Here is a 26674-nt window from a genome sequence, read left to right as displayed (position 1 = left end):
GATTCTTCCTGATCTTGGAATTATGACAAGACAGTTGTCAAGGATATCAGACTTACTTTTCCAGGGATTATATCAATTTTAACCAGCAAAGAAGCCAGCTCCAGGTCCTCACTGTAATTGTTCTTCAAAGGCACAGAACGGTATCCTAAAAGAAACCAAACAGAGTTCCCAAAGCACATGAAAAAACATGCTATTCAGAGGAAATGACGCAAATGAGTGAAGCCAAGGAGATTCTGACTAAACATTAGGAAGAAGTTCCTGATAGCAACAGCTGTCCAATAATGAAAAGCATAACACTGGAAGGTGGTAAGTGGAGGTTTTAAACAGAGCTTGGGTGCCCATCTTTCAGGGATTGCTTCAGTGGTTCATTACTAAATTGGTATAAAGTTGTACTAGGTTAATCTTGTGGCCCCTCTTAAGTCTACAATTCTATGAATTTTAAAAAGATTTCAAAAGCAGGGGGGGGTTGGCTCATTAAGTTGCCATGTCCTTACTTGACCTAGCATTCTGTCAATATGTTTTTGTTTCTTACTAAACAGGGAACACTTGTTGCAGTGTAATGATCAGGGAAGAAGGAAGAGGAAGGGTCTGTCCCATACATACCTGTCTTTAGGCCTTTAACCAGGAATGTAGCCTGAGCTAAGAAATTCTGGTCACTGAACATATCTTCTTCATATACCACGAAGCGCAAAAAGGCAAATTCTGGGTTGTGAATATGGAACTGAAACGATTTCTGGGGCCAGGCAGGGTTCAGGCCATTATCCACTATATTAAACAAGAATAATTATTTGGTTTGCATTTTTAATATAAGACAGAGCAGTTGATAATTCAAACAGCAGCAAGTTTAAGTCAAAGTCAAGTCAAAGTAAAGACCTAGGATGCCTCTGGATGCTTTTGTTTGCAATTTGTTATAGAACAATACTTTGAAAACGGACTTTTAGAACAATCTTTTCCAGTATGCCAAGCTTGTCACAATCCTCCTCTTCCGTTTAATGCTTAAAAAGACACTACTAACATTCCAGATTTAAAGATTCCAACTCTTAGTATTGATGGGGTGAGGATTGGAAGCAAGGTGGCTTGATTATATAGGTCTATTCAGCTTCAAGCCAAAGTATTTTTTTTCCTTACAAAAACTTTACATGAGATGAAACATTTCTCCAGTCACTTTTTGACAAGTAGGGTTTAATCAGTGAAGGCTCGGGTTGGAAAGTTAGTGAAGACTACTACAACCAAAGCTGGGTTTTCTTTCTTACTCCTCCCAACTCCTCCTCTTCCCCTTTCTTCTTTTGGGGAGGGGGAACTGTAGATGCTAAGATCTTCCAAACAGCAACAGGTTGGCTGGGGGATTTTGGGAGGAGATGCAAATGTATGCTAACATAGAAAACTACATGACACGGCGTTCACAATCTGAGGGCAAGTGAGGAACAGGTTTCCCAACATAAGATGAAGTGAACATATATAAGCCAAGTAGATATATATCCTAATTGAATGGGGAGAGGCTGCAATATGTGCAAAAGGTTATTACGATGACTGACGTAAAAATCTAACTACTTTTTCTACTACATGGAAGATACTTTATGTTCTGGAAGCTATTTATACACAATCTCATTGTAACCCCTGTCTGCATTAAATTTAATCAATTGTTTGTCACAAAAAAGGATAGCAACTAACTAATTTTATATCTCTGTTTCAATTCTAGCCATCTTAGTACTCCAAATACATGTTCAAACAATTCATAATTCGTATCCCTGCCGCTGCCACACATAACTTCAAAGCAGAAAGTAGTCTCTCTTTCTACCTAGAATTGCTTGTATTAATTCTGTGAACAGGAAACGCTTCCTCCACTTCAAAGATTCCACTGTACATTTGAGGTTAGCTGGCCAAGGATACAAGGTACATTTGCAAACATTATCTTCACACATGCACATCTGAATACCTGAGAAAAGTAGCAGAGGCCGAGTTGAAATGAGTAATGATCAATACCTACCCATCAGATGAAAAAAAGATTAGTTTATAAAATGTATTTGTCTGTGTATGTGTTTGGGTACAAATGTTTTACTGTGTCCTTCCTTAGCTGAAAGATACAAATGACAATGCCACATTTTGCATCCCATCCAAATTCTGGATAATAGATCAAGGTACTCACCCACCATCTCAGTCTTCTGCTTTGCGTTATCATACTCTGTTCCAGCAATCTCAACCTCTACAAATGGACAAACAATTCCTCTTCCATTTTTGGGCAGATGCCGAGCCCCGAGGACCTACAAAAGGCAAGCAAAAGAGACAAAATTGCACCATTGCTACATCCTCTGCTAAATAGATATGCAAAGCCGTTTGATCCCCCTTCATCTACTGCCAAAGTTGCCCCTGCCTAGAATTCATTTCTATTTTATATTCATGAGTTATGGGCTAACTTATAGGTACTAGGAGAGGCACAACAAATCACTCTGTCCTTTGCTTCCTGGTTTTGCAACTTACAGTGGTTTAGAACTCAGCCAAGTACAGCACAAAAATCAAAATGAGAAATTTCTCAGTGGGTGGCAGAAGAGTATATTTTGCCAAATTGCTCCCTCAGTGAATTGTTTCCTCACAATAATCTCAGTGGATGTCTTCTCTCATTCAACTTTCTCATATTGGGAGAAAGATGGAATATTAATTAACCAAATAAATATTTCAGATAGAGTCTGGCTCAGTTGAAGTGCCGACTGGCTTCCATCTCTAGAAGTGTACTTAAAAATTGGTCCCAAAATGTACCATTCTTCAGGAAGAACTATTCAACATGCTGCAATTTATGTGAAAACACAACTTTAGTACTCTATAATATTCATATGAAAATCTATAAGATGGTTTCATAAGCTTTAGCACAGCGTACATTGTCTAATAGCAGCTCCAAGGCCTAAAACAGAAGGTTATTCCCAGCTACATGATAGAGGAATTCATCAGGGATGTTTACATTCTTCACAAAGAAGCTCCTGTCAGACTATTCCTTTGATTCCTAAAGCCTTTTTTCACATTCAAATGTTCTAGTACAGTGGTTCTCAACCTGGGGTCCCCAGATGTTTTTAGCCTCCAACTCCCAGAAATCCTAAAGGCTGATAAACTGGCTGGGATTTCTCGGAGTTGTAGGCCAAAAACATCTAGGGACCACAGGTTGAGAACCACTGTTCTAGTAAGTTCTTATCCAGACATAGCAAATCAGCCCACAAGTGATGTTCCTGGCTAAACAGAACATATCGCCTGGCCATAGCAGAGACACAAGTGTCTGTTCTCGATAAACTGTTCTCAGTTCAGATAACTAGCCCTAATTTACAAGTCTATTGATTATTGCAAGAAGGGTACCATGGTCACATTGGATTGTTGTTCTAGGCTATTATGGTGTCCAAAAGTACACTTGGGTAGAAAGCCTATATCCACTCACCTAGGAGCCAGCTATAGTAAACACTGTGAAACTTACCTGCGTAGGTATGCAAAGGATTATGATATCTGTATGTGCATTATTAAAATATTGTTTTTGACTGTCATCTCAATATTCTACAATGCATACATACCATATATCTCATAAACAGTACATGTAAATATCTTAGAAATCTACATGTAGAAAACATTATGAAGTGTAATGGAAAATAAATACCAACATCTGAGTAATTCCTTTTGTGGAGGTTTTTAAACAGAAGCTGGATGGATATTGTGAATCTGATAGGTGACTCTTGGAACCCATCCCGACTCTACAATTCTGCCCCTTCAAAAACACTAAATTATGGTTTAGGCAGTCCCCAAGTTATTATTATTATTATTATTATTATTATTATTATTAAACTTTATTTGTACCCCGCTAGCATCTCCCGAAGGACTCGATGCGGCTTACAAAGGCCAATATAACAATACAAAACAAAAGGCAAATTAAAAACAATTAAAACAGTATAAACAACAAGCAATAAACAATACGCTAAAACACAATAAAACTGGGCCGGGCCAGAGTAATGGGTACAAGATTAAAAGTGCTGATGTGACAGGTGATATATAAGGCTTCTAGGGCAAGTGCAGAGTACGATATACGATCTAGTTCTAATAAAGTGCTTATGGGACTTGGAGTTGGAGATTTCCTATTAATCTGGGAAGGCACATTGGAACAGCCAGGTCTTCAAGTTCTTTCTGAAGACTGCCAATGTAGTTACAATGTAGTTACAAAGTTACAAACAAGATTGGTTCTGTAGGTTCATTCTTAAGTTCAATTTGTATGCAAGTCAGAACAAGCACTTTAAAAAGTGTGACGCCAGTCATATATACCAATATACATATACATAAGCAAGGGTCAACATCCCTGTGGTGCTTGTTTTGCTGTCTGTACCCGTTCAGAGGATTTCACCTCACTTTCTAACCCTGTGATAATTGGATTTTGAAAAATGTGGCTTGTTGTGGAAACAAGGATTGGTGATAAAGCTTCAGTTGAGACACTTTTTCCCCACAATTACTCTTTCAAGAGTGAATTTCTCTTCCAAAGAGTAGATTTCTTTCACTTTCTGTTGTAATTATGACTCATCTGTAAGTCGGACGTCTGTAACTTGGGGACTGCCTGTATATCCAAGCAGTAAAGAAATGAAGTCAGAAATGTAGTAGTCTATGCAATTCTTATATAGCTTTTCAGCAATCTGAAATTTGTAAGGATTCACACCATAATGTGAAACAGGGTCGTTTGTAGACAAAAACACATTACAGACATCTTGTCATAGTGTAATGTGACAATCATTTGATGCTTCTAGTTGGAGGGAATGACAGAAACATTCACCCGCAACAAAGCCAAGGCAAGCTTTCATTGAAGCAGGCATTCAGATAAATACAAACCTCAATGGAAACAGAAAGCGGCTCCATTCCCCGCAGAGTGTTCTTGTCAAAGGGATCAAAGATGTCATCCCGCATGTTGCCTGGTTGCAACACAAAGCCACATCGGCCTCCAGACATGAACAAAGCCTGATTCATCTGCATTGGCTTGTCTGCAAAAAAAGGAAGAAGATGCATTTTGATGTAGAACAGTTCCAGCTGATTGTTAATAATACAATTCAGGACAACAAAATATATATTTGAATTATGCACTAATTGCAAATCAGAACTTCCTTTGAACTGTTCCTTAAAACCCTCAACACAGTTCATAAAACCCTCAATACATTTTTTCTGTGCATCCACAGGATGACTTTGGCCATGTCACACTCTCTCAAACTCAGAGGAAAGCAAAGACAAAACTCCTCTGAATAAATCTTATCAACAAAACCCCATGATTAATTTGCCTTAGGTTCACCACAAGGTGGAAACTGTTATAAGGCATACAACAAAAGAAAGGTATAGCATTAAGGTATACTTTTTCACCCTGTGAAGATACCTATTCTGACCATTAGCATTACCAGCAACATAGTAAGATATTAACTGCCACTGAAAATTCTTAGATTTGGACATTTGAGCAATCAGATTTCAAATCATTATGTACAGGCAGGGTCATAGCCAGAAAAAAAATCAGAGAGGAAAGTTTGAAACTTTTTTTTAGCGAATCATGAAGAGTAGTTCCATAACACAAAATAATTTCAAAATCAGGCTCCATCGATAAACATCAGTGAACACTCAAGACAGATAAACTTCAGTGGACACTCATGGGAATTTGGTTAACCAGTTAAAATTCATAAGTAAACCAGTTTTTTTTAAAAACTTGAAAATTTCGGGGGTGGGGGAGGTTTGAACCCCTACCTCCCCCCTTGGCTACAGCCTTGTGTACAGGTTGTAGGCAGTGTACAAAGATTAAACTGACTAATACTATAAAGATTTTATCATGAAAAGATGGATCTCACCTGGTGTCTGAAAGTTGAGCGCCACCAACTGGCTGCCACAGATCCACATTGGAAGGGGGTCATAGTTGGAGGAGTCAAGACGCTGTCCTTTTGGATAGATGCGGGAAAGCTGTAACCGGTTGTACTGCAGAAATCTCTTGCCTTTGATCTTGTTGACATACTTTTCTGCCTTGGTTTCAGGGAAGGAGGACATGTCCCTGTAACAAGCCCTGTCTGTGCCAATTTCTATGGGAGAAAAGAGGCAGGGAATTATATGGGCCAGAGAGTAGTTTGGAGAAAAAAAATAACCTCTTGCTTCTGAAGAAAAGATAATAATGTGTAACCAGTTTGGTAACTTAGGACATCCAGGGACAATTCTAACATCTTAAAATAAACATGAATTTGTACATACTGATTACTCCTATTCACTTAAATGTGATGGAGTGCAATTCTACAAAGGACAGGAATATGTCCACAGGTTTCAGTCCTAATGTTTCAACTCTGTATATTTCTCTTCACATCTCAGTGATAGATTAGAAAGTTCTGAAAAGGAGTTCCTGAATATCAGGTTGCTGGGATTAGCACTTCCATCTACATTCATGACGTCCACACATTTCTGACATGCCTTGTGTTTATTTTTGTATTTTTGTTCATTTTCAAATGATGGCAATCTTCAACTGAGTGCTTTAGGAATCAGCCATGACATTTTGTCCAGTTTAGCATTCTTAAGCCTTCTGGTTCAACTTGCCAGGCTGTACTACCTCCTTTGATAACCAACTCTAGCCATACAATAGGTCATTGTATGTGCGTGTGTTTGTTTCCGTGCAAGCATTTATATTAATCTTCATATCACTTTTTTACTTTTGGTGCCTTGTAGATTTCGTAGGATTTTCTCAGTCAAGAAAAGGGTCAGTTTGCCATTTCCTTCCTGTGAAATATACAGCAGTGGTTCTCAACCTGTGGGTCCCCAGATGTTTTGTTGGCCTTCAACTCTTAGAAATCCTAACAATTGGCTGAGATTTCTGGAAGTTATAGGCCAAAACACCTGAGGACCCACAAGTTAAGAACCACTGATCTACAGCCTCTGGTATTTGTTGGCAATCTTCCATCCAAGCACTAACCTGAGCTAAGACTGCTTATCGTCTAATATCAGATGGTATCTGTGCCTTTAGGCCCTACACGTCATTGTACAAAGTTAACAATATACCTGATGAAATCTGCACTTACTCTCTTCATCAAAGGGGACAGGACGGCAGTAAATGACTAGTTCAGAAAGTTCTAGAGCTATTTTCTTCCTCCTCTCCATCATCTTCCCTTCAGAGAGCTGCCAAGGGAAGGGGGAAAGCAGCAACATTTATTGTCATAATTATTTGTATGTTAGCACTACATTTACATCCTGCACCACTTCCACAAGCTTATGAGATTGTTACCACTGAGAGAGTGACCAGCTCTCGTTCTCCCAGTCAGATTCATGGCACAGAAAGGACTAAAACCTCAATCTCCCACCTCCCAGAATATCACAATTAAGCAATACACCACAGTACAGCCATGGATATCCCAATATTCAGGGATCAGAAATGTGTAACAACAGAACAATAGAATGTTATGATGGTTTGGAGAACCCACATGTTTTTGTTCATCTGTTTCAACAAACAATCTAGAAATGCTGGCTACTGCTTTTCTGCTTTGAAGTAAAGGGAGGGAGGAAGTGGCAGACAGACGAATGCTTAATCCACCTTTCTACTCCCTGCTCTGAAGCTATTTATATTCTAGCGGAGGTTCCCAGCTGTGCCTGTGCCATGCCAAATGGAAAAGACTGCATGAAGGAAGGGAGTTTGGGAAAACAGCAGCAGCTGGAAATGTTTCATTTATACAATGAATTTACAGATGCCAGTTTTCATTTACAGATTGCACTTAACTTGTTTTGCAACAGAGACACAACAGCCTGGACTTCTGTGTCTGTTATTGAACGTGTACGATAGAACTTAGAAACTGACTACTCTCAGCCTTTTCATTTAAATCTAGCCAGGATGGTGAAGATGTACATGTGTATGAATGCATGCATTTTCCATGCTGGGTTATCTTGATGGGATAAATATTTGACACTGCTGCCAAATGCTACCTGAATTTTGGTACTCTACTATTACCCTGAATGTGTTACCAAAATATCTTCTAGTTGTGTATTTATTTGCAGTTTTGATAAGGTGGGATCCTTGGTTTTTAAAAAAAATAGAAATAGTTTACCTACTCTGTGTAACCCCCTTTTCAATTTACCATATCCATGCTCTAAAAATACAGACAAGGTTATGCTCTGGGATTTGCTACCATCCTTGCCCATTTTTCTCAGAATCATCTGAGATATAGGATTTTGCAAAATCTGGTGCCAATACCTGAAAAATCTACTGATTATAAGAAAGTTGGGATGATGGTGGAGCAGAAATGTGAGGTTCAACTGATTCTATTTCCTATTCCTATTTGTAGTTGTTGGCTCTATACATTTAAGGTGCTGAGAAAAATATGTTCTTGGAGTTTTAAAAATGTCTCATTTTAGAAACTATCTACTTTGGGCTTAACTCTGAACCTTGGTTCCAATGTATCTGTACTATGTTGTTATATTCCTATGATACCATTTAAACACTCATGACTCCATCTGGGATTGGCGGGGATCTGGAATTAGGTATTCAGAATTCTCTGCTAGAGTTCTCTGCTGCACATGCACCTGAATTATAGCTCTAGAGCTTCCCAGGAGATAATTCTAAATATCAAAATTTCATGATTGCTTAGGATGGAACCATGTAAGTTTGAGTGCCATCCAACTACTGTAATACTGGTGAACACATTACAGTCTAACACTCCCCAGTCTAACTCTTTGTAACCAATTTATCCTTTCAAGTCTAAATCTTAGAACAATATTTAAACTCTTCATACAATCATCAGAGAACAATCATCATAGGTTCTGACTTGTTTCCTCAATGCTTGATTATTTAAAGCCGTGTTTCTCAAAACTCTGTTCCTCCAGATGTTTTGGACTTCAGCTCCCACTATTCCTAACAGCTAGTAAATTGGCTGGGATTTCTGGGAGCTGAAGTTCAAAACATCTGGAGGAGCTGAGTTTGATAAAAACTGATTTACAGTATTGGAAGAGAAAGCTTCCTGATGGTAAGAACTGTTTGGCAGTATAATATGCTACCTTGGAGTGCCGAGGAGTCTCCTTCTCTGGAGGTTTTTAAGTAGAGGTTATATGACCATTTATCGAGAGTGCTTTTATTGTGTTCCTGCATGCCAGGGGGCTGGACTGGATGGCCCTTGTGATCTCTTCCAACTCTATAATTCTATGATTCTATAAAAGCATATCTTACTCTAGCATCAGCAGTTTGAGCTGCCTCTCGAATCTTCTTCACCCAATCCAACAACTCCTCATGTGAGTTAGCAGCCACATCTAGGGACAACCGTGGTCCAGAAGCCATACTGATAGAGAACACAAACATGCGGTTGTTCTTGCCTTCAGGACGGATAGCTGTAAAGAAAATGAGGAGAGTGATGTTACTTTCTGGCATGAATATTATCAGTGAATTAGTGTTGTATGAATCTTACCCTACAGTCACATCCACAGGACATCCAAACCCCATTATTTACACTTGGATCTGACTGTCAGCAAAGCTGACAGGCCAAAGATGCATTTGAAATGGGAACATAACACAGCAAAACAATTTCTAATCCTTACTAAATGGGAAAACTCACAAGCTCATGTGTGGGTGGAATCAAAAACGTGCATCTCTTCTTGGTTCTCTACCTACTTACCAATCTGGCAGGCTGGTACTTCAAGGACTCCACCAAGCATGTCTCCCAGGGGACTGTTTTCATCTAGCTGTTGCTGCAAGCAAGTTTACAGCACATTAGAGTGTTTCTTTACATTGTATAACCCACCTATGAGACTATCTGGATGGACATATAATGCATTCTGAATTAAAATGGTATAACATTACACACATGACAAAATAACTTTCCATGCTTTAGTCACACCTCCACTGCCTTTTTATAATCTCTTTTACAGCTCTGATCCTGTTTGCCAGTCCCTAGTGTATAAATCACTAATAAATCAAAACATTCAGTCCCTCATACCAAATGTGAATACTTTATTTACAATTTACTGAAGTATTTGTTTATGATGCCTTGTCACTTAATATCACAAAAATGTCCACAGATTTTATCATACCAAGCTTTGAACAAGTCACAATCTCTCAGCCTCAAAGAAAAGCAACAGACAACTCCCTCTGAACAAATCTTGTCTTTAAAAGTGGAATAAGTATGCCGTAAGTCAGAAATGACTTGAAGGCACACAACACAAACTATCATTAGTAAATTAAAATACAGAATCTGTGTAACAGTTAGATTTACCCAGTCTTAATAAAAACAGTATTAGAGATAATTGAATTTCATTTAGAATTTTTCCAATCTAAAACAGGATGCATTTTTGAAGACTGTATGGGCTGTATGGCCATATTCCAGAATTCCTATTTGGAAAGGTTCTTAGGAGCCACATGTAAAGTTTATCAATATGGATATTTTCCCAATCAAGCATTGATCAATTTTATGCATGTCTTCTCAATGGTCAGCCCCAATGCAACAATTCCAAGTCTGCAAACCCCAAACTCAGTTCCTTGAACTGCTTCTGTTGATTCAAAACCTTCCTGTTCTTCAAATCATAGCTTGTTAGCATAAAAAAACACCTTCTTGGGCTTTAAATGATCTCTGCTCTTCACTCACTAGGAAGAAATGAAAAAGGTGCATGTAACTCTGTGACTTGATTTCACAGTCTTGGTATATGCAGGGTCAACCTCTTTCAAATATCACAAAACTTAACTAAGTTTATGATTATGAAATTGAAGTCATTTCTGTTTGCTGTAGTAAATATCCATGGCAAATATTATAATATGAAGAGAGCCAATAAAATAAAAGTAATCATTAATAATAAACAAAAAATTCAGTCTTCAGAATCAAATCAACCTGCCAGAGAGATTGAAAATGTAACAACCTGACAGATGAACTGTATGAAGTAAATGAAGTCTTTAGGCAGTACCAGAAGGCAATCAGAGGGCAGACAAGACAGGGCTCTTCCAAGAAGGAGTTCCTGAGGGAATACCTTATCCCATATCCCAACCAAATCCAATTCAAGATATTATAGGAGAGGTCTTAACGGATGGGTAAGTTCATATGGGAGAAGGTAACCCCTTAGTTATTCAAAAGAACTTACCTTCAGCAACAAAAGACAAACTGAGTCCCCACAGAAGCTGAAGACAAAGTTTTGAGGCTCTTTATTCCCATGCTTTCCAAAATGAATGCTCACCTCCCTCTCCGGCTCCAGGCCAGTTGGGCTAGTTATTTCTTCTACGTAGTTAGATGGAAACCAGAGCTGCTTCTTGCCCCCATAGTCTCCTCTCCACCTGGAAAAAACAAACACTCACATATGCAAAGTTGTACATATAATGCATCAAAACACAATCAATATGATCATTAGCAAGAAAACCAAAATTCTATCAAAATATAAATTGGTGATATTAAGTAGCTCATAAAAATGCATGAGAGGACACATCAACAGAAGGACAGGAATTGCTATCTTGCCTTCTAATACAAAGGAATAGAGAAAAGCGTACAAAAACTTCTGGCCTGTCATTCATAGAAAAACATTATCTGTTACCAAAGTGCTCTGTCTCGGTAAAATAGTCCTGTTCAACTGAATTTAATATTAAACAGCAAATCTTGAGCCAGGAAACATATACCAAAGAACTGCAAAGCCACAAGAAAGGAAAGAGTGTGAGATGAGAAGTTATACTTTTTTTTACAATTCTAAGAATCAGGAGATACAGTAAAGGAGAATAATGAGCCTAATAGAATTGGGGAGATCAGAAAATTATTTCAACTAGCTTGAAGATATGATCTATAGTAGATCGTTTTAAAAGGTAAGGGAAAAAGAATATAACATCTGAAGAGCTGAGAATGCTTACCAGCCTCCCTCCTGTTTTTCTACATTCTGTATCACAGCATTTTTGGTGAAGGTGAGCTCATCCTCTCGTTGAGCCTTGTAGTCGAATAAGGCTTTGACAGCACACTAAAAGCAAAGAAAACACAATAGGAGAAAGAACCTGTGTCACCACTGTAAAAACTGGGATGGGTATAACTGGCAAAAAAAATTAAAATCATGCAAAAGTTATCTCATTTATTTGATTTATATTAGAGTTCTGTCTACTAACTGGGACTCAACACAGCTTAAAATTAAGATTGATAAATATACTGCTGTGCTTGTATGTTCCTTAAAAGGAGCCGCCTAAGACTCAACTAACTGTTTTGCAAATTCAGCACTCCATTGGTGTAATCACTGTAGGGACATAGTGAGGAGGAAAATACCTTGAAGGTTGGCATAGGATTGGCTTCCACATAAAAGCCTGGGTTCCGTCCTTCATAGAGAGCGCCATAATCTGGTTCCTGGTGAATGAAGCAGAAAAAATATAAATCTATTTGTACAGACTTCTTAGTCTCTTTGGAAAAGACCTCAGGACATCAAAATAGAGTTAATGCCAATTAGACAGCCACCCCACTGCTTGAAAAGCTGGCAAGCTCAAAAAAGGATGCAGTCCCTGACCGGGACTGCCTTCCAATGTCTTCATTGCGGAACATGCGGGTCATGAATAGGTCTTACAGCCACCTACACATCTACCGCCAAGACACTACACCTGGAGGACCATCATCCTCAAACTAAGAGGGATCGCCTAAGTAAGTCCACATATATGTGGCACCGTACTCCTAAACCCTGGATGACCTCTCCCAGCATTGTAGGACCATGAGTGCACTTAACTACAATGGCAACATCCTAGGATTTGTAGTTTAAGGAGGTGAGTATTTAGAATCCTTTGCCAAAGAGCTACAGTACTTCAGTGAACTATAAACCCCAGGATTCCACAGGATGCTGGAATTTCACTTAAGGTGGAAAAACCACACAACAGAAAGAAGGCACTGAACTCCATCCATCCCATGCCTTATCCAACACTCACCGCTGTTCCGATCTTCTCTAGAGTTTCTTCATTAATGGGATACCTAAGCTTCATTTTGCGGTACAGTGGATGCTTTTCATAGTAGCTTATTAAATCTACCAGGCTATCAAATTCTGAATTGCCCAACATGACTGTTTGTCCATCCTGTTGTACACGACAGTGTTTGATCTTCCCTTCTGCCCTGGAATCAAAATACCAATAAAGAAAGTTATAGAGTGTGAACTGTCATTTTCAATATCATCATTTGATAATAGATTAATATTGCTGTGTGGGAGGGGGTAAACACCACTTATTTTCCCCTTTTCTACAACGAAGTTGGTGCACCGTTATATCTTCTGCGTAGGGGAGATGATTCACTCACCGAAAGGAAATCGCATAGGAGTTCTGTTCACTCCTCTTGCGCACCAGGAATGCTCCATCCCGAGGCACCCGCATCAGCATGCGCTCTGCCAAAGTCCGGGTAAGATTAGCATGGTACCATCTGAGGATTAAAACAATTATTGTGGTATCAGTGAATGCCAAGACAGCAGTAGCTGATACAATAGTGAATACACAGGACTAAATTTATTTCATGCAACAAAAGGAAAGAAGCACTTGACTGGATAGGATCTGATGACGCAGAAGTGTGTGGCCAAGGGGACAAATGTGACAGCCCAAACCATTCTGAGGCCCCTGGGCCAATTCCCCCCCCCCCCCAAAAAAAAATAGGGGACATTTGGGGTGGGGGGATGAGGGCATGCAGGTTCTCTCTGCCACAGTTTTGTCTCACTGGGCTACATTAGACCTGGGAGAGGCCTTTTTAAATACCAGAAGTAAACAAATTTCTGTAGTTAAAATATCTCTTCTGGGCCTAAAAGCATGGCAAAAAGGTTTACCCATGTCCCTTTGAGATGGCATGGGACAAATTTTTTTTTCTTGTAGGGGTAGTGAGGTGGGAGTATGTTTGTTTTCCTGGAAAGAGGGACCTACACTTACTGCAGTTCACCCTGCTTTAAACTACGATTTCACCCCATAGTTTATGAAATATGGTAACAGGGCTAAAATTGCCACGTAATCTTCTACATCTAAGGTACAATATTACCAACTGATCCCAGCACAAATGCATCTTTAGAAACATATGTTTCTCCTAGGATTCTCAAAAATGCAACAGTACAACATGGTAGTAGACTCTTCCTCCCCATCAGCTTACTCCTTGCTCTCGTGAGCGTTGGTCTGCGGCACAGGCTCAGTCAGCCTCATCTCAAATTCATTGCACCTAAGAGGCACCTGCTGGTAATGTGTGATAAGGTCATACAGGCTATTGAACACCAGGTTATCCGTGAGAAAGAATTTGGGGCTCCCGGCATCCTGTCGTGAATGGATCCGGCAGTGCTGTACTTTCCCATTGCGCCTGCAGACAAAGAAAGAAGGAACAAGGCTTATTTACTCTGTGATCCTATGTATTCATTCAATATTGCAGCCTATACCTTCTTTTCCTTAAACTTTTAAGTTATTGTAAATTAAATTTGTCAGACAACAATTACAATGATTGACAGAGGGACATGTGAAGGCCTGCTTAATGGGGAACACAGTTGGCTAAGATAATTTATATCTCTCCAGGCTGGGAAATACATGAATGCATGTGGAAATTCTTTGCATAGCTGTGAATTAAAATGACTGATGCCAAGTAAGAAAAGAGAACACAAGCAACATTCCACTGACAGCATAAAAAAACAAACTCTGTAGGAGGATGCAACAAGTAAACGTATTGAACACATCCGCTGAGTTTCAGTTACAGCCACAAATAAACAATATTAATAGCTGAAAATTTAAAATCCTGATTGAAGTTTTGTGGAGAGGAGAAAGAAAGTGTCTTTTGACTGTTCACTAACAGAGGATTTCAGCTCCCCAACTTTAAAACTGAAAAATGTCTTGGAAAATACTGCTAAAGGCTTACATATCCAAGACCATTATATGAAAAGGTTTCAATGATCAGTCTAGACAACTCTTCTGTGCTTCTACGGTAATAATAATAATAATAATAATAATAATAATAATAATAATAATAATAATAATAGTAATAATAATAATAATTTATTTCTAACCTGCCCTATCTCCCCTTGGGGACTCAGTGACCAAGTCTAAATTGCAGGGAACAAAATATGTAAGAAGCTTCAACGTCCTTCTCCATGTAACTGTCTTTGGCAAGATGTTTATTATCCTATTTAATTAGACAGCAACTCAAGTGTTAATTTTACCTAAAGTACACGTCTAAATCAATGGGAATTTGATTAGCCAGCGATCAGTATAAATTCTATTAATTCAACAGGTCTATTGTGTATTTCTTAGATGTTTATTAATCAATACTTCTAGTTAATAAAGTTAGAATTTACCACACATATGGGACCAGGTAATGTAAACATTGTTGAAACTGCTACAATAATGCTAAAACAAAAGATCAGTGAATATGGACACATCCATCCTCCCTGTTTGCCATTTGTCATTATTTTCATAAATTTATTTGCATACATCTATTGGAATAATATACACAGGTCAATATTTTTTCTTAACATGTACAAGTTGGGCATCCCTTATCCAAAATGCATGAAGTCAGAAGTGTTTTGGATTTTGGATCATTTTAGATTTTGGAATAACTGGAAATGGGAGCCAGATCTAAATAAGAAATCCGTGTTGTTTCATATTTCATACACATCTTATACACATAGCCTGACACTACTCCACCACCCATGTAAACTATTTTGGAAGTATTTTAGTTTTTGGTATCTTGGAGAAAGGAGGTTTAACTTGTATTAAGTGTGCGGGGTCTTCAATGGGCAGAATGAGGGATAGTGCATCTTGCTGAACTCTTGCATTCAGTTATTTCCAGAGCTGGCTGAGGAAGCAGTACACTGTATTAGGGTTCTTACCAAAAAGAAAGTGTGTAATCGCCCACAAAGGTCTCACTCTCTCGCACCAAGAAAGAACCATCAGGTGCTCCTGTTTCTATGCAGTACTCTGTTAACAGCCTTTCGGCTATATGGCGCCCATCACGTCCTGCTCCTAGTTTGCCATGGAACCATTTCTCAGTAGAATGCAGTTCAGTGCTGTTGTTAACCTAGTACAGAAACAAGATTAATAATAAAAATAAGCAGTTAGGCCCCCAGCTTAGTTTTCTGGTGTAGAGGACTGACTTTCTGTGAAAGGATAGCATCAATGACATTGCCTTGGATATTCTATTTCCTACTCCCAGTTTTTTAAAAATAAATCACTGGTTTCAAAAACTCAAACCCAGAATTCAAGATGGCAGGAGAATATTAAAAAAAATGATGCTATTACATCATGTCATAAACATTTACTGAAACATGTGAAACTGCTCTACTTTTTTGTGATGCAGGAACTTATCAAAACACTTTTCCTATTATTTCTGCCTCTGGTACCAAATTTTCTGTTTAAAGAAATAATGCCTAAGAAAATATCTACTTTGTTAACTGTATTATGCTAATCTGGCAGTTGCAATTCTACTTCATAGGGGAGTCTAGATAGAATCTGAATTTCTTCTCTTGAGACGTTCCACCTAAGAGTAGAAATGACTTCTTAGATAGCAATAAGAACTTCCTCATTGATATGAGAAAGTTACCAAGATTCCTTGAGGTTCCTTCCAGATTTCCTTTCTTCAGTGTCTGAGAACTGAAGATGGTCAGTACAAAAAATGTTTTTACATACCTCCTTTTGTTCTTCTTCCTCCTCATTTCCCAAATCATTGGTTGTCTCTTCAGAATAATATATTTTGCTGCTGGTGAGGACAAAGTAATGGGGGTTCCAGTCCTGTAGAAAGATATACTGCATGTTTATCCTAGAGCAAACCTCTCAAGATTAAAGTATTTTCAAACCTTGTCTATCAAGATTAGAAATTACTGTTTAATATAAAAAAGGAAACAAGGTGGTCATGGATCAGCTGCTGAGACAGCAGTGGAAAGAACTGGAAAAGTAGGCATGAAAAAGTTTATGTTGGTACTAAGACTGATAATTAGAGCTTTCAAAATTATCTTGTTAGCAAGAAAACATGCTACTAAGAAGTTTTTCAGTCCCTGTCCTAAATCATGTAAAACTGGTGAAGCGAAAGGTATTAAAGACACTGAGATACTATGTTTACATGCCACAGAGCTTCTAAGAACATCCTTCATAAAAACCCTGAGTCAGCTAATTATAAGCCTCCTTGGTCTTCAAATAACTTCCACCTTTGTTAGCACTTGGCCTCAGGACAGACTTCTAGAATATTTGGTAGTTATTTGCTCAACTGTGGCTCCCACTAGCATTTGGGAGCTGTAATCCAAAATAATAACTTTATAAAGCTATTCTGTGTACATGTATGTGTTTATCTGCATCAATATGCATCTAATGAAAACTAAAACACTACATTTTTCAAAATGCAGAAACTGTGATCTTTTATAAAACAGGAATACCATCCCTTATTGGGATACAAAATATTTTTTTCTCTAGTCACTACAATGGGAAAACATTGTGATCATTTAATGCAGAATTCATTTTACGTAGGTGGATACCATTTTCTGTTAACATACATGCTTTTCACCAAAGTCACTAGCACAGTGGTTCTCAAACTGGGGTCCCCAGATGTTTTTGTCCTTCAACTCCCAGAAATCCTAACATCTGATAAACTGGCTGGGATTACTGGGAGTTGTAGGCCAAAAACATCTGGGAACCCCAGGTTAAGAACTACTGCACTAGCACAACACTTTCTATCATCATTTTCACGACAGTTTTATTATACCATCCTGTAAACGGCACACTACATTTAAATCAGGAATGGAAAAGGTACATGAGGGGTTGCAAAAAAAATTGACAGAAGAACTGAGACAGAAGTTGACTATTAGGTTATTCCCTGTTTAAAAAAGATCTTCCCCAAGTCTAAAACAGCCCATTTGGAGGTGGGGAATGTAATAATTGTGCACCGATTCCGTTAGGGGACCTTACGGTTGTATTCTAAACCAAATATACTTTTTGAAAAAAGAATTCATAGGTGGGAGTGCTGCCAGAGTGTGTGTGGCTCTCAGTGTCTCAGAGACTGCCCATTCCTTAGTTCATTTGACAGGTGGTTTTCCTGTCTCCATCTCTCCCCATGCAAAGCAGTAGAACGTAATATTACAGGAGAGTCTGGAATGCCATATGCAGCAAAAAAAGGTGAAAGAAGGGAAAAGTGAGGGATTTTTTTTTGTGCGATAAGGCAAAAAGGAATTTATACCATCTCAACATGAAACTGCAATAAAGGAGAAGTGCAAAAGGACCCACGTGATTGATTGGATCTTCCAGGTAAAGAATTCCATTCTTTATTGAGTTGCTGATATCATTCTCTGAATACACAGCGGATGATGGCACTTCTTCGTAAGCACTGCCTTCAGCCAATTTCTTGTGCTGCAATGAACGGTAAGCAAGTTATTTTCCCTGAAAAAGATCCAGACTAGTGAGAAACATCTCTAAGCTATTTCTAATACCCTTAACATCCAATTTCTCATAAACCTGTACTACTTTGGCTGGAAATTGACACCAAAACACCTGTCTTAAGGACCCATAAGGAATTCAATGGCAACACTGCACATGACATTTGAAGGGATACAACAACTTGATACTCTTAAAGATATATCAGAATATTTCCTTGTTAAATCCAGGCTACAGAAAATTTGCAGGTGAATTTAGAAGGCCTTGCTAAGATGAAAGGAAACATCTTTAGTCATTCTGAAATTATCAAAATTGTGGAACAAGTAAGAGACTGCTACTGCTAATCTTAAATTGTTGAATAATGTATATTTATGAATAATCAAAACAAGAGCACTATAGAGATCTCTTCAACAATGTTTAAAGTTTTGTTAACTGCCTATTCAATGTTGAAACTATGACCTTTCTTCAACGGGTCAGTAACAAAAAACATGCCAAGGAGCCTGTAAGAACATCCTTCATAAAAACCCTGAGTCAGCTGCTTTGCAATATAGTAACTGGGATTTTGTATTCTCTGTATTATTTTGCCCTTATACAGATAGATATAGATAACATAAAATACTTATTTTCTTAATAACCAGGTATTTAATATGCAAGGAAGTTGTTTTAGTAGGCATGTATACAGAACCTTTGTGGGCATATAGGGATGGTAAGATGTCTAAAGCAAGTTTGCTATTAGTAGCTTAGTTATATTGACCAACTTGTTCCAAGTAACGCAGTAAAATTAGAGGAGTCAAAAATGAAACATTAAAAACTTTGCAGACCTTCATTTTTAAGTTCTAATTATCATCCCACAACCAAAAGCAGCAAATGGGTCTTGCCTTTATAAGAATCTTCCTCTTTAGCTGATTTGGAGATGGTAACCCATCAGCAGATATATCGACTGGCTTGGTTAGTAGCATGTCTCCAAAGACCTTCTTAAAGTTTTGAGCCATATTCCTCTGCTGTGCAATGCTGCAGTGATCTTCAATGGACAGGATAACAGGGTATCTGAGGAAAGAACAAAATCAGCAAATGGTTGTCATAAAGGAAAAAATAAGGAGTACTGCACATCCTTAGTTGTAAGGATTTCACTTGTTGCTCATAGTTCTGATATTTTTTGTCCAGCTACCTCAAACCAACCAACTGGTCACATGTAACAGATCCTTAGAATTCAAACATCTAAGAAAGAGTAAGGTATATACATCTGAAGAAAAGTGTGTTTTAGTATTTGTTGCACTTACTCAGAGGTTACAAAGGCATGTTCCTTGATGGTAGCCAGAACATCGGAAAACTTGATTTTGGTTGTTAATGTGTGCCCATGATAAATGACTGGCATCCCATCAGGTCCATCCCAGCAATCAACTAAAAAAGAAGAAGTGAATTTTTAAACCTTTAAACTCACCAATACTCAAAGTAAAGGGCATTAATGTTCTACAGGCAATGCCTAAAAATCCAGAAAGTCACCAGTAGATAAGGAATGTAGAGGCAATCACAGGAAGCTGTTTGAGTTAGAGCTATGTTCTCTGATGTGGTTCTCTTCTTATTCTTATTCTGAAGTAGGATATTTGTGCCATCCATGACAGAGTTGCTTATCCACATACTTTCTGTATTTTATTTTCATACTTGGTTCACTGTCTTAAAAAATATTTTCATTCTTTTCTCACTTGATTTTATTTTATATTGTAGATTTTAATGTTGCAAGTCTGTAACCCACTTCTGGATTTATGAAATTAAAAACAATATGGATTTGTCCTAACAAAACCAAAATTTGTTCTAAGTCCAAAATCATTTCCTTAAATCCCTCTAAATCAGTGGTTCTCAATCTGTGGGTCCCTAGGTGTTTTGGCCTACAACTCCCAGAAATCCCAGCCAGTTTACCAACTGTTAGGATTTCTGGGATTTGAAGGCCAAAACATCTGGGGATCCACAAGTTGAGAACCACTGCTCTAAATGTATCTAGTCCCCCCACCATTTATTAAAGCAGTGTTGTAAAGATAACTAGACTAGATAAGTGATAATATTACTGGTAATATTAATATTACCTTTTACCTACCATGCCACTGAAAAATTAGTTTCCATTTCAAATTTAGTAACTTGCAGCAATTAATGGAATCAAGATTCATAGCCTTTTCAGAAAGTTTCCGAATTTTCACCTAGGCCTACACAGTGGTATGACCCATCTAGTCCAGTATCCCAACCTTTTCCAAATTGGTATCATATAGGTATTTGAACTGAAACTCCCATTATTCCTGACAATTTACCATAAAGGACTGAAAGGTGGTAGCTGTGGCTCAAAAGATCAAGAGAACACCAGGCTGGGAAAGGCTTCTTGTCACTGCTGAGTGTCTTCAAGTTTTTTCTGACTTTGAGTGACCCTATCACTTTTTTTTACAAGAAGGGGTTGTCATTGCCCTCCTTTGAGGCCGAGAGAATGTGACTTGGGTTTCCAAGGTGAAGTGGGGATTCAAACCATGATCTTCCAAAGTCTGAGTCATATGCTCAAATAACTGCATCTCCAAAAAGTGTAGTCAATGTTTTAGGAACAGCTATTTCGACAAAATACTTTCACAACTAATATGTGACCTCCTTTCATCCTAAAGTGAAATTACATCCAGATGCAAAAATAAGATTTACAGTTTCTCAGTTTTGGCATAGGGGAGAAGGAAAAAGATGGAACTCACGCTCAATACAGCGGCATCCCATGCGCAAGCAACGAGCATAAGCTTCCAATGAGGACTCACTTGAGAACTGATCTCCAGTAAGGTACCTATCATGAAGAGGAGGGAAAAATTACACACTCACACACACACCATACATGAGGAACAGAGAGGCAGCAATAAATATGCATATAAACATGGTGCTATATACTAATGTATCCAATGCAATTGGCAATTCCTAGAAATCTTTTATGCTTGCTGTACAGCTCAGTGATTTGGAACAAAGTTATGTTTATGCTATTACAGGAGTCCAAAATATTGATTTATTGTGCATTGCTGGGAGAATGCACAGCTAGCTTGGATACTAACCAGGGGAAAACATGAATATTATTTCCGTAATACAAGTTGAGTATCCATTGTTCAACATGCTTCGGATAAGAGATATTTGGGATATCTTAGAGAAGGGACTCAAGTCTTAATAAGAAATTCATTTATGTTTCATGTACACCTTATACAAATAGTCTGAAGGCATTTTATATAATATTTTAAATAATTTTGTGCACAAAACTAAGTTTGTGTATACTGAACCACCAGAAGGTGTCATTAATTAACCACCCATGTAGACAATTTTGGATTTGGGAGTGTTTTGGTATAATGGTTGCTCCACATGTAGCCTGTAGTAGTGGTGGTGGTAATAATAAAATTATTACTACTAACAGTAATTAGAGAATTAGATAATATCATAAACAATCTTACACATTATCTATACACTCTATGCTCTATGTACTATATTCCCTTTGAAATCACAGTTCAGGAACATGTGCTCTGGGGTCTCTGAGACTGCATGATTTGTGTAAAAGAGGCAAACCCAAGATATCTTTCAACCAGAGTGGGAAGGAGAAGATCTAATACCCGAAACAAGATATTAGAAGATACAGGAGCTGAATTACTCCCCACATTATGGATCTAGTCGAAATCATCTCCCCCAAATCTGCAACCAGGATATTTCAGAGGTTGGGGCATGGTAGCAGGGTTAAATCCTTCTTCTGGCAGCCTCACAATCCAACTTGTTCAATTAGAACAATATTGTTGAAATAGACCACTAGGGTCAACTCTTTTGATGTCTATTACAAAAGATATTTTAAAACTGTCATAATAAGTTGTATTTTGCATATCCCATAGCTGTTTTAATTTAGTCCTGAGTTATTGGTTTACTTGCTGATCTGTCTCTACTAATGGATCACAGCTGTGAATGACAAAAGGAGCCTCTACTCAACATTCATGCCATGCACTCACAAACAGAATACAAATAAGGGTGCCCAGAAATGTTAGCAAATAACTCCTCCTTTTAATTTTCACTCACGTATTATGAGAAGAGGAAATCCAGTAGTGGGAGAGGGGGTTGTTCATATCCTCTGGACGCACAACATTAAGCTCTGAGTTCCAGATACTATTCTCTTTGGAAAACAGAAAAGTGAGAAACTGTCCAAAGAGAAGAAAAAAAGGAACAGAACCACACAAAATATTAAAATAGAGAGGATTCAAATGTTTAAGTCTATTAGTTTCTATTTATTGAAAATGTTTACATGTCACTTTAAAGTGCATATCTGGACTACAACTTTAAAATAGGACACATCATTCAAAAAATAATATTATCTAACTCTCACTTGTTCACCCCACAAGGATCCACAAAACATCAGCACAAAGCAAAAATAAAAACACATAATGAAACAATACAGTAAAACAGCCATAACAAGAAATAACCCATTTCCAAAATGTTGGAGCTGCAATCCTCAATAAATTTACTAGGAAGTAAGTTGGTACTGAACACAGGATATTCTGGAACATCCCAAGCGAGTTGTCTCCATAGTACTTTCACACTTTCAACTCTGTTCAGTAGACTCTAGAGTCTAGAGAGTCTCACCTCATCCAGGGAAAAATAAGGCTCTTCAATTTCCCTCAAGGGGTCCTTCAGGAAGTTGAACATGAAATCTTGAACCAAAGAAAGGTTAGTAGCCCAGAGTTCCTGCAAGCAACAAGGAAACAGAAAGTAAGCTGACAATTCAGATGAAAGATACTTTTAGGAATTCTAAGTATTATATTAATTTACTTAAGTAAATAATCATTATTTCACCTATCCTTACAACAACCCTGCAGAATTTTTATCATAACATTTTAGAGATAGTTAAGAATGGAAACATGGCATTGCCCCTGACCTTGTTCAAATTCCTTCTTAGCCATGAGGTCTAGCCACCTATACTTAGGAATATTTTAGCTAAGGATACTAAAATCAGAAAACCTGAGATATTATGTTTCTTCAAGAATGCATATAACATCAATGCGATGAATATGTAAAAACAGTGAATCGTCAAAAGCTGCCAAAGGGTTTCTGGTCAAGGTGATATTTTAACCAGACACTGTCCAGTTCATAGTTTTATTTACTGTGTTACAGAAAATTGTATTCTCCGTTCATGCAAAACATTTCTATATTTCAATTATAATTGAAATTGCAACAAATATATAATAGAACAAAAGATCACTTTAGAGAATAGTGTCCTAGTCCTGTAGAAGAGAAAAGTTAGTTTTTTGACTACCATTTCCTAGCCTAGTAGTTCTCAACTTGGGGTCCCCAGATGTTTTTGGCTTACAACTCCCAGAAATCCTAGCCAGTTTACTAGCTGTTAGGATTTCTGGAGTTGAAGGACAAAAACACCTGAGGACCCCAAGTTGAGAACCACTGTTCTAGACCCTTTGACCAGAATGGCAATGGAGCTGTGGTCCCCACAAGTAATCCTTTGCCAACTCTAACCATTCACCAAACTTATATACCTGTATTTCTCATTGGGTATAATGGTGTACATCACCTGCTGTGAAATGGAACATGAAATTTTACTTTCCCTAAGAATGCTGTTTGAGGAGCCTTTCTATAATATCAGCTATTCAGGTTAATGTACTCACAGGAAAACAATGTATTTATTTAGTACAACATTTCTAAGCTGATCTTTATCAAATGTTCCTTTTCTCGCATTGGCATCAAGTTCACATTAAGAATAAATCATGAATGATAGTGCCCTAAACTGCAATTAAAAGAAGCCACATAATATATTGAGCTAAGGTATTTGTCAAAGACAGAACGCCACAAGATTCAAAGTAACAGAGTTTATTAGATTACAGAACTCAAAAATGCCCGTAAAAACACAAGGGCCAGGCAGTTTTTGCCTTTAGTAGCAAAAAGGGACAAAAGTAAATGTTCAAAAGATAAACCGGATTAAACCGGAGTTTAATCCGGGTAAAAACAAACTGCTTGCTTCAGCCTAGGTATTAACAGAACAAAAGCCAAGGAACAAAAGATACAAAGAATGCAACTAATTGGCAGCAGATTCCTCTCTGCTGCCAGCACTGTGCTTAGAGTAACTTGCGTCGCTCCCACACACACACAGTAGACAGGATCTCCAACACGAGCAATTCAGCCAAGGATTGCAGAAGTAGAGTAGACCAGTTCCGTTCCGTAGATCAAAGCCAGAAGCAGACGTTTGTAGTTTTTCCAAGTCCAAGAAGGGGGGAAGACAAGCCGTGGTCAGTTCAGTCCGGGTTCTCAAAGCAGGAGATGGCGTCCGTCAGAAAGACGACGGAAGGTCAAGCTAATAAGAGTAAGCACAGGTTTGCACAAACAAATGCCCACACAATCCCTCCCGCCGTCTGACCTTGGATTCCAATCAACTTACGTCTCAGCACAGGAAAGCACACAAGTCTTCAGGGAAGCGTCCCACACACACACGGATCCCAAGCGTTTGCCCAGATTACCTTGCCCGACGCAATTTGCAATTGCTCCCAAGCCCCATTTTATGCCAGTTACAAATCTTCATCACTGTCAGCTGTCCTCCTTAACCCGGGCGTTTCCTCATCACTTTCCTCGTCAGAGCTGGAACACCTCTGACTACGCCCAACAGCATCTCCAGCTGTGGATCCCGTCCCATCCCTCCAGCTAAGCCATGGGTCTAATCCTGAAGGTCCCCATTCATCTTCTGTCCCATCATGGCCAGTGGCACCCAATTCCTCCCTTACCCGAGTCCAATCCATCTCATCCTCCTCTGAGCTAACCAGCCCCTCCTCCATTCTCTCCGTAAACCCTTCGAAAGATTCTTCGTCAGATGGTGCTGCAAATATGTCTCGCAGTCTTTTTCTCTCTCGCTCCTCGAGAGTATCTGACTCCCGAGGAGTCTTACGCCCACGTCTGTCAGTAACAGAGCCATGAGGCTCAATCATAACACTATCCCCTCTCACAAAGGCCTCCTCCCCCGATGGCGGAGAAGTGGCAGTGATACCCTCCGCTATAGCACCACGACGACTAGAGGTATCAAGTTTCAACAGTGAACGATGAAAGACTGGATGGACCTTTAAACTAGACGGTAAACGCAAACGAAACGCAACGGAAGAAATCTTTTTAACGATAGGAAAGGGACCCAAATACCGAGGCGCAAACTTTCCCCCAGCCTGTTTAATATGTTTGGAAGATAACCACACCAAATCCCCTTCTTCCAACTCCTCCCCTGCCTGCCTGTGGCGGTCAGCCTGAGTCTTCTGCGTTGCCTTAGCTTCCAGCAGTAAGCGACGGGCAACATCATGCAATGCAGCCATTTCCGTAGAGCGGTACACAGGGTCCGAAGAGACCACATTGGTCGACGGCGCCACACCTCCCCGTGGGTGAAAACCATAAGTTAGCTCAAACGGCGTATGCTGACTAGATGTGTGCACCGCATTGTTGTAAGCAAATTCCGCCACCGGTAGCCACTTCACCCAAGCCGTGGGTTGGTCTAAACAAAAACAACGCAGATATTGCTCTAAGAGCCCATTAACCCGTTCCGACTGTCCATCCGTTTGCGGATGGAAAGCTGAAGAAACGTTTAACTTAGTCCCCAAACACTCATGGAAATGTTTCCAAAAGCGTGACACAAATTGCGGAGCCCTATCTGAAATAATCACCTCGGGTGCTCCGTGCAAACGATAGATGTGCTTAGTAAATAGTAAGGCCAACGTAGGGGCCGCCGGAATGGTTGAACAAGGAATAAAATGAGCCAGTTTACTAAATAAATCCACCACCACCCAAATACAAGTATAACCCCCAGACTTAGGCAAATCTGAAATGAAATCCATGGAAATGATTTGCCATGGCCTGTCCGGAACAGGTAAAGACGACAACAACCCTCTAGGGCGCCCAACAGGCGTCTTACTCTGCTGGCAAACGGCGCAGCTGTCACAAAAGCGCAGAATGTCTTGCCGCATCTTTGGCCACCAATAGCTCCTGGTAATGAGCTGCACGGTCTTGAATCTGCCAAAGTGCCCAGCCATGGGTTCGTCATGGTGGGCTCTAATCACCTCCAACCTGAGGGCCCCCACTGGTACGTAGACCTGCCCCCTGCGTACCAATACTCCGTCTTGATCTTGTAGATGCGGCAGTATGGTACGGTTACCTGCTGAGAGCAGCATCAGTTGCTCCTGTGTCCACACATCATCCCTCTGAGCCGCAAGGATCTGGTCATGTAACCCGAGCTCATTATCTACAACACACAGAGAGGCAGTAGGCAAGATGGTCTGACATACAACCTGCTCATTGGTCTTAAACTCCGGCTTGCGGGATAAAGCATCGGCCCGCAAGTTTGCCTTCCCCTCTACGAACTGCACC

At 39.1% G+C, this 26674-nt stretch overlaps 1 protein-coding gene across 3 annotated transcripts in view; it reads right to left on the bottom strand.

The window, feature by feature from the left end:
- plcg1 (phospholipase C gamma 1) overlaps window positions 1–26674 on the bottom strand; it is a 90967-nt gene that overhangs the window by 4258 nt on the left and 60035 nt on the right. For 2 of the 3 annotated variants that reach the window (XM_003225294.4, XM_008117585.3), the window contains exons 9-30: window positions 22916–23017; window positions 22355–22473; window positions 21016–21101; window positions 19576–19696; window positions 19174–19342; window positions 18149–18271; window positions 16565–16666; window positions 15769–15956; window positions 14052–14252; window positions 13224–13343; window positions 12863–13043; window positions 12219–12296; window positions 11819–11922; window positions 11161–11257; window positions 9615–9687; window positions 9173–9330; window positions 7041–7137; window positions 5835–6059; window positions 4843–4991; window positions 2147–2261; window positions 604–765; window positions 57–145 (exon numbers count right to left, since the gene is read on the bottom strand). In XM_003225294.4, the coding sequence (XP_003225342.1) occupies window positions 57–145; window positions 604–765; window positions 2147–2261; window positions 4843–4991; window positions 5835–6059; window positions 7041–7137; window positions 9173–9330; window positions 9615–9687; window positions 11161–11257; window positions 11819–11922; window positions 12219–12296; window positions 12863–13043; window positions 13224–13343; window positions 14052–14252; window positions 15769–15956; window positions 16565–16666; window positions 18149–18271; window positions 19174–19342; window positions 19576–19696; window positions 21016–21101; window positions 22355–22473; window positions 22916–23017 (2859 nt within the window). The remainder of the gene's footprint in view (window positions 1–56; window positions 146–603; window positions 766–2146; window positions 2262–4842; window positions 4992–5834; window positions 6060–7040; window positions 7138–9172; window positions 9331–9614; window positions 9688–11160; window positions 11258–11818; window positions 11923–12218; window positions 12297–12862; window positions 13044–13223; window positions 13344–14051; window positions 14253–15768; window positions 15957–16564; window positions 16667–18148; window positions 18272–19173; window positions 19343–19575; window positions 19697–21015; window positions 21102–22354; window positions 22474–22915; window positions 23018–26674) is intronic. The other variant, XM_008117586.3, reaches the window with a different exon arrangement.

Source organism: Anolis carolinensis, chromosome 4, assembly GCF_035594765.1.
Source record: "Anolis carolinensis isolate JA03-04 chromosome 4, rAnoCar3.1.pri, whole genome shotgun sequence".
In the NCBI taxonomy this organism is placed as follows: Eukaryota; Metazoa; Chordata; class Lepidosauria; order Squamata; family Dactyloidae; genus Anolis; species Anolis carolinensis.
This window is presented reverse-complemented; position numbering and strand designations above follow the sequence as displayed.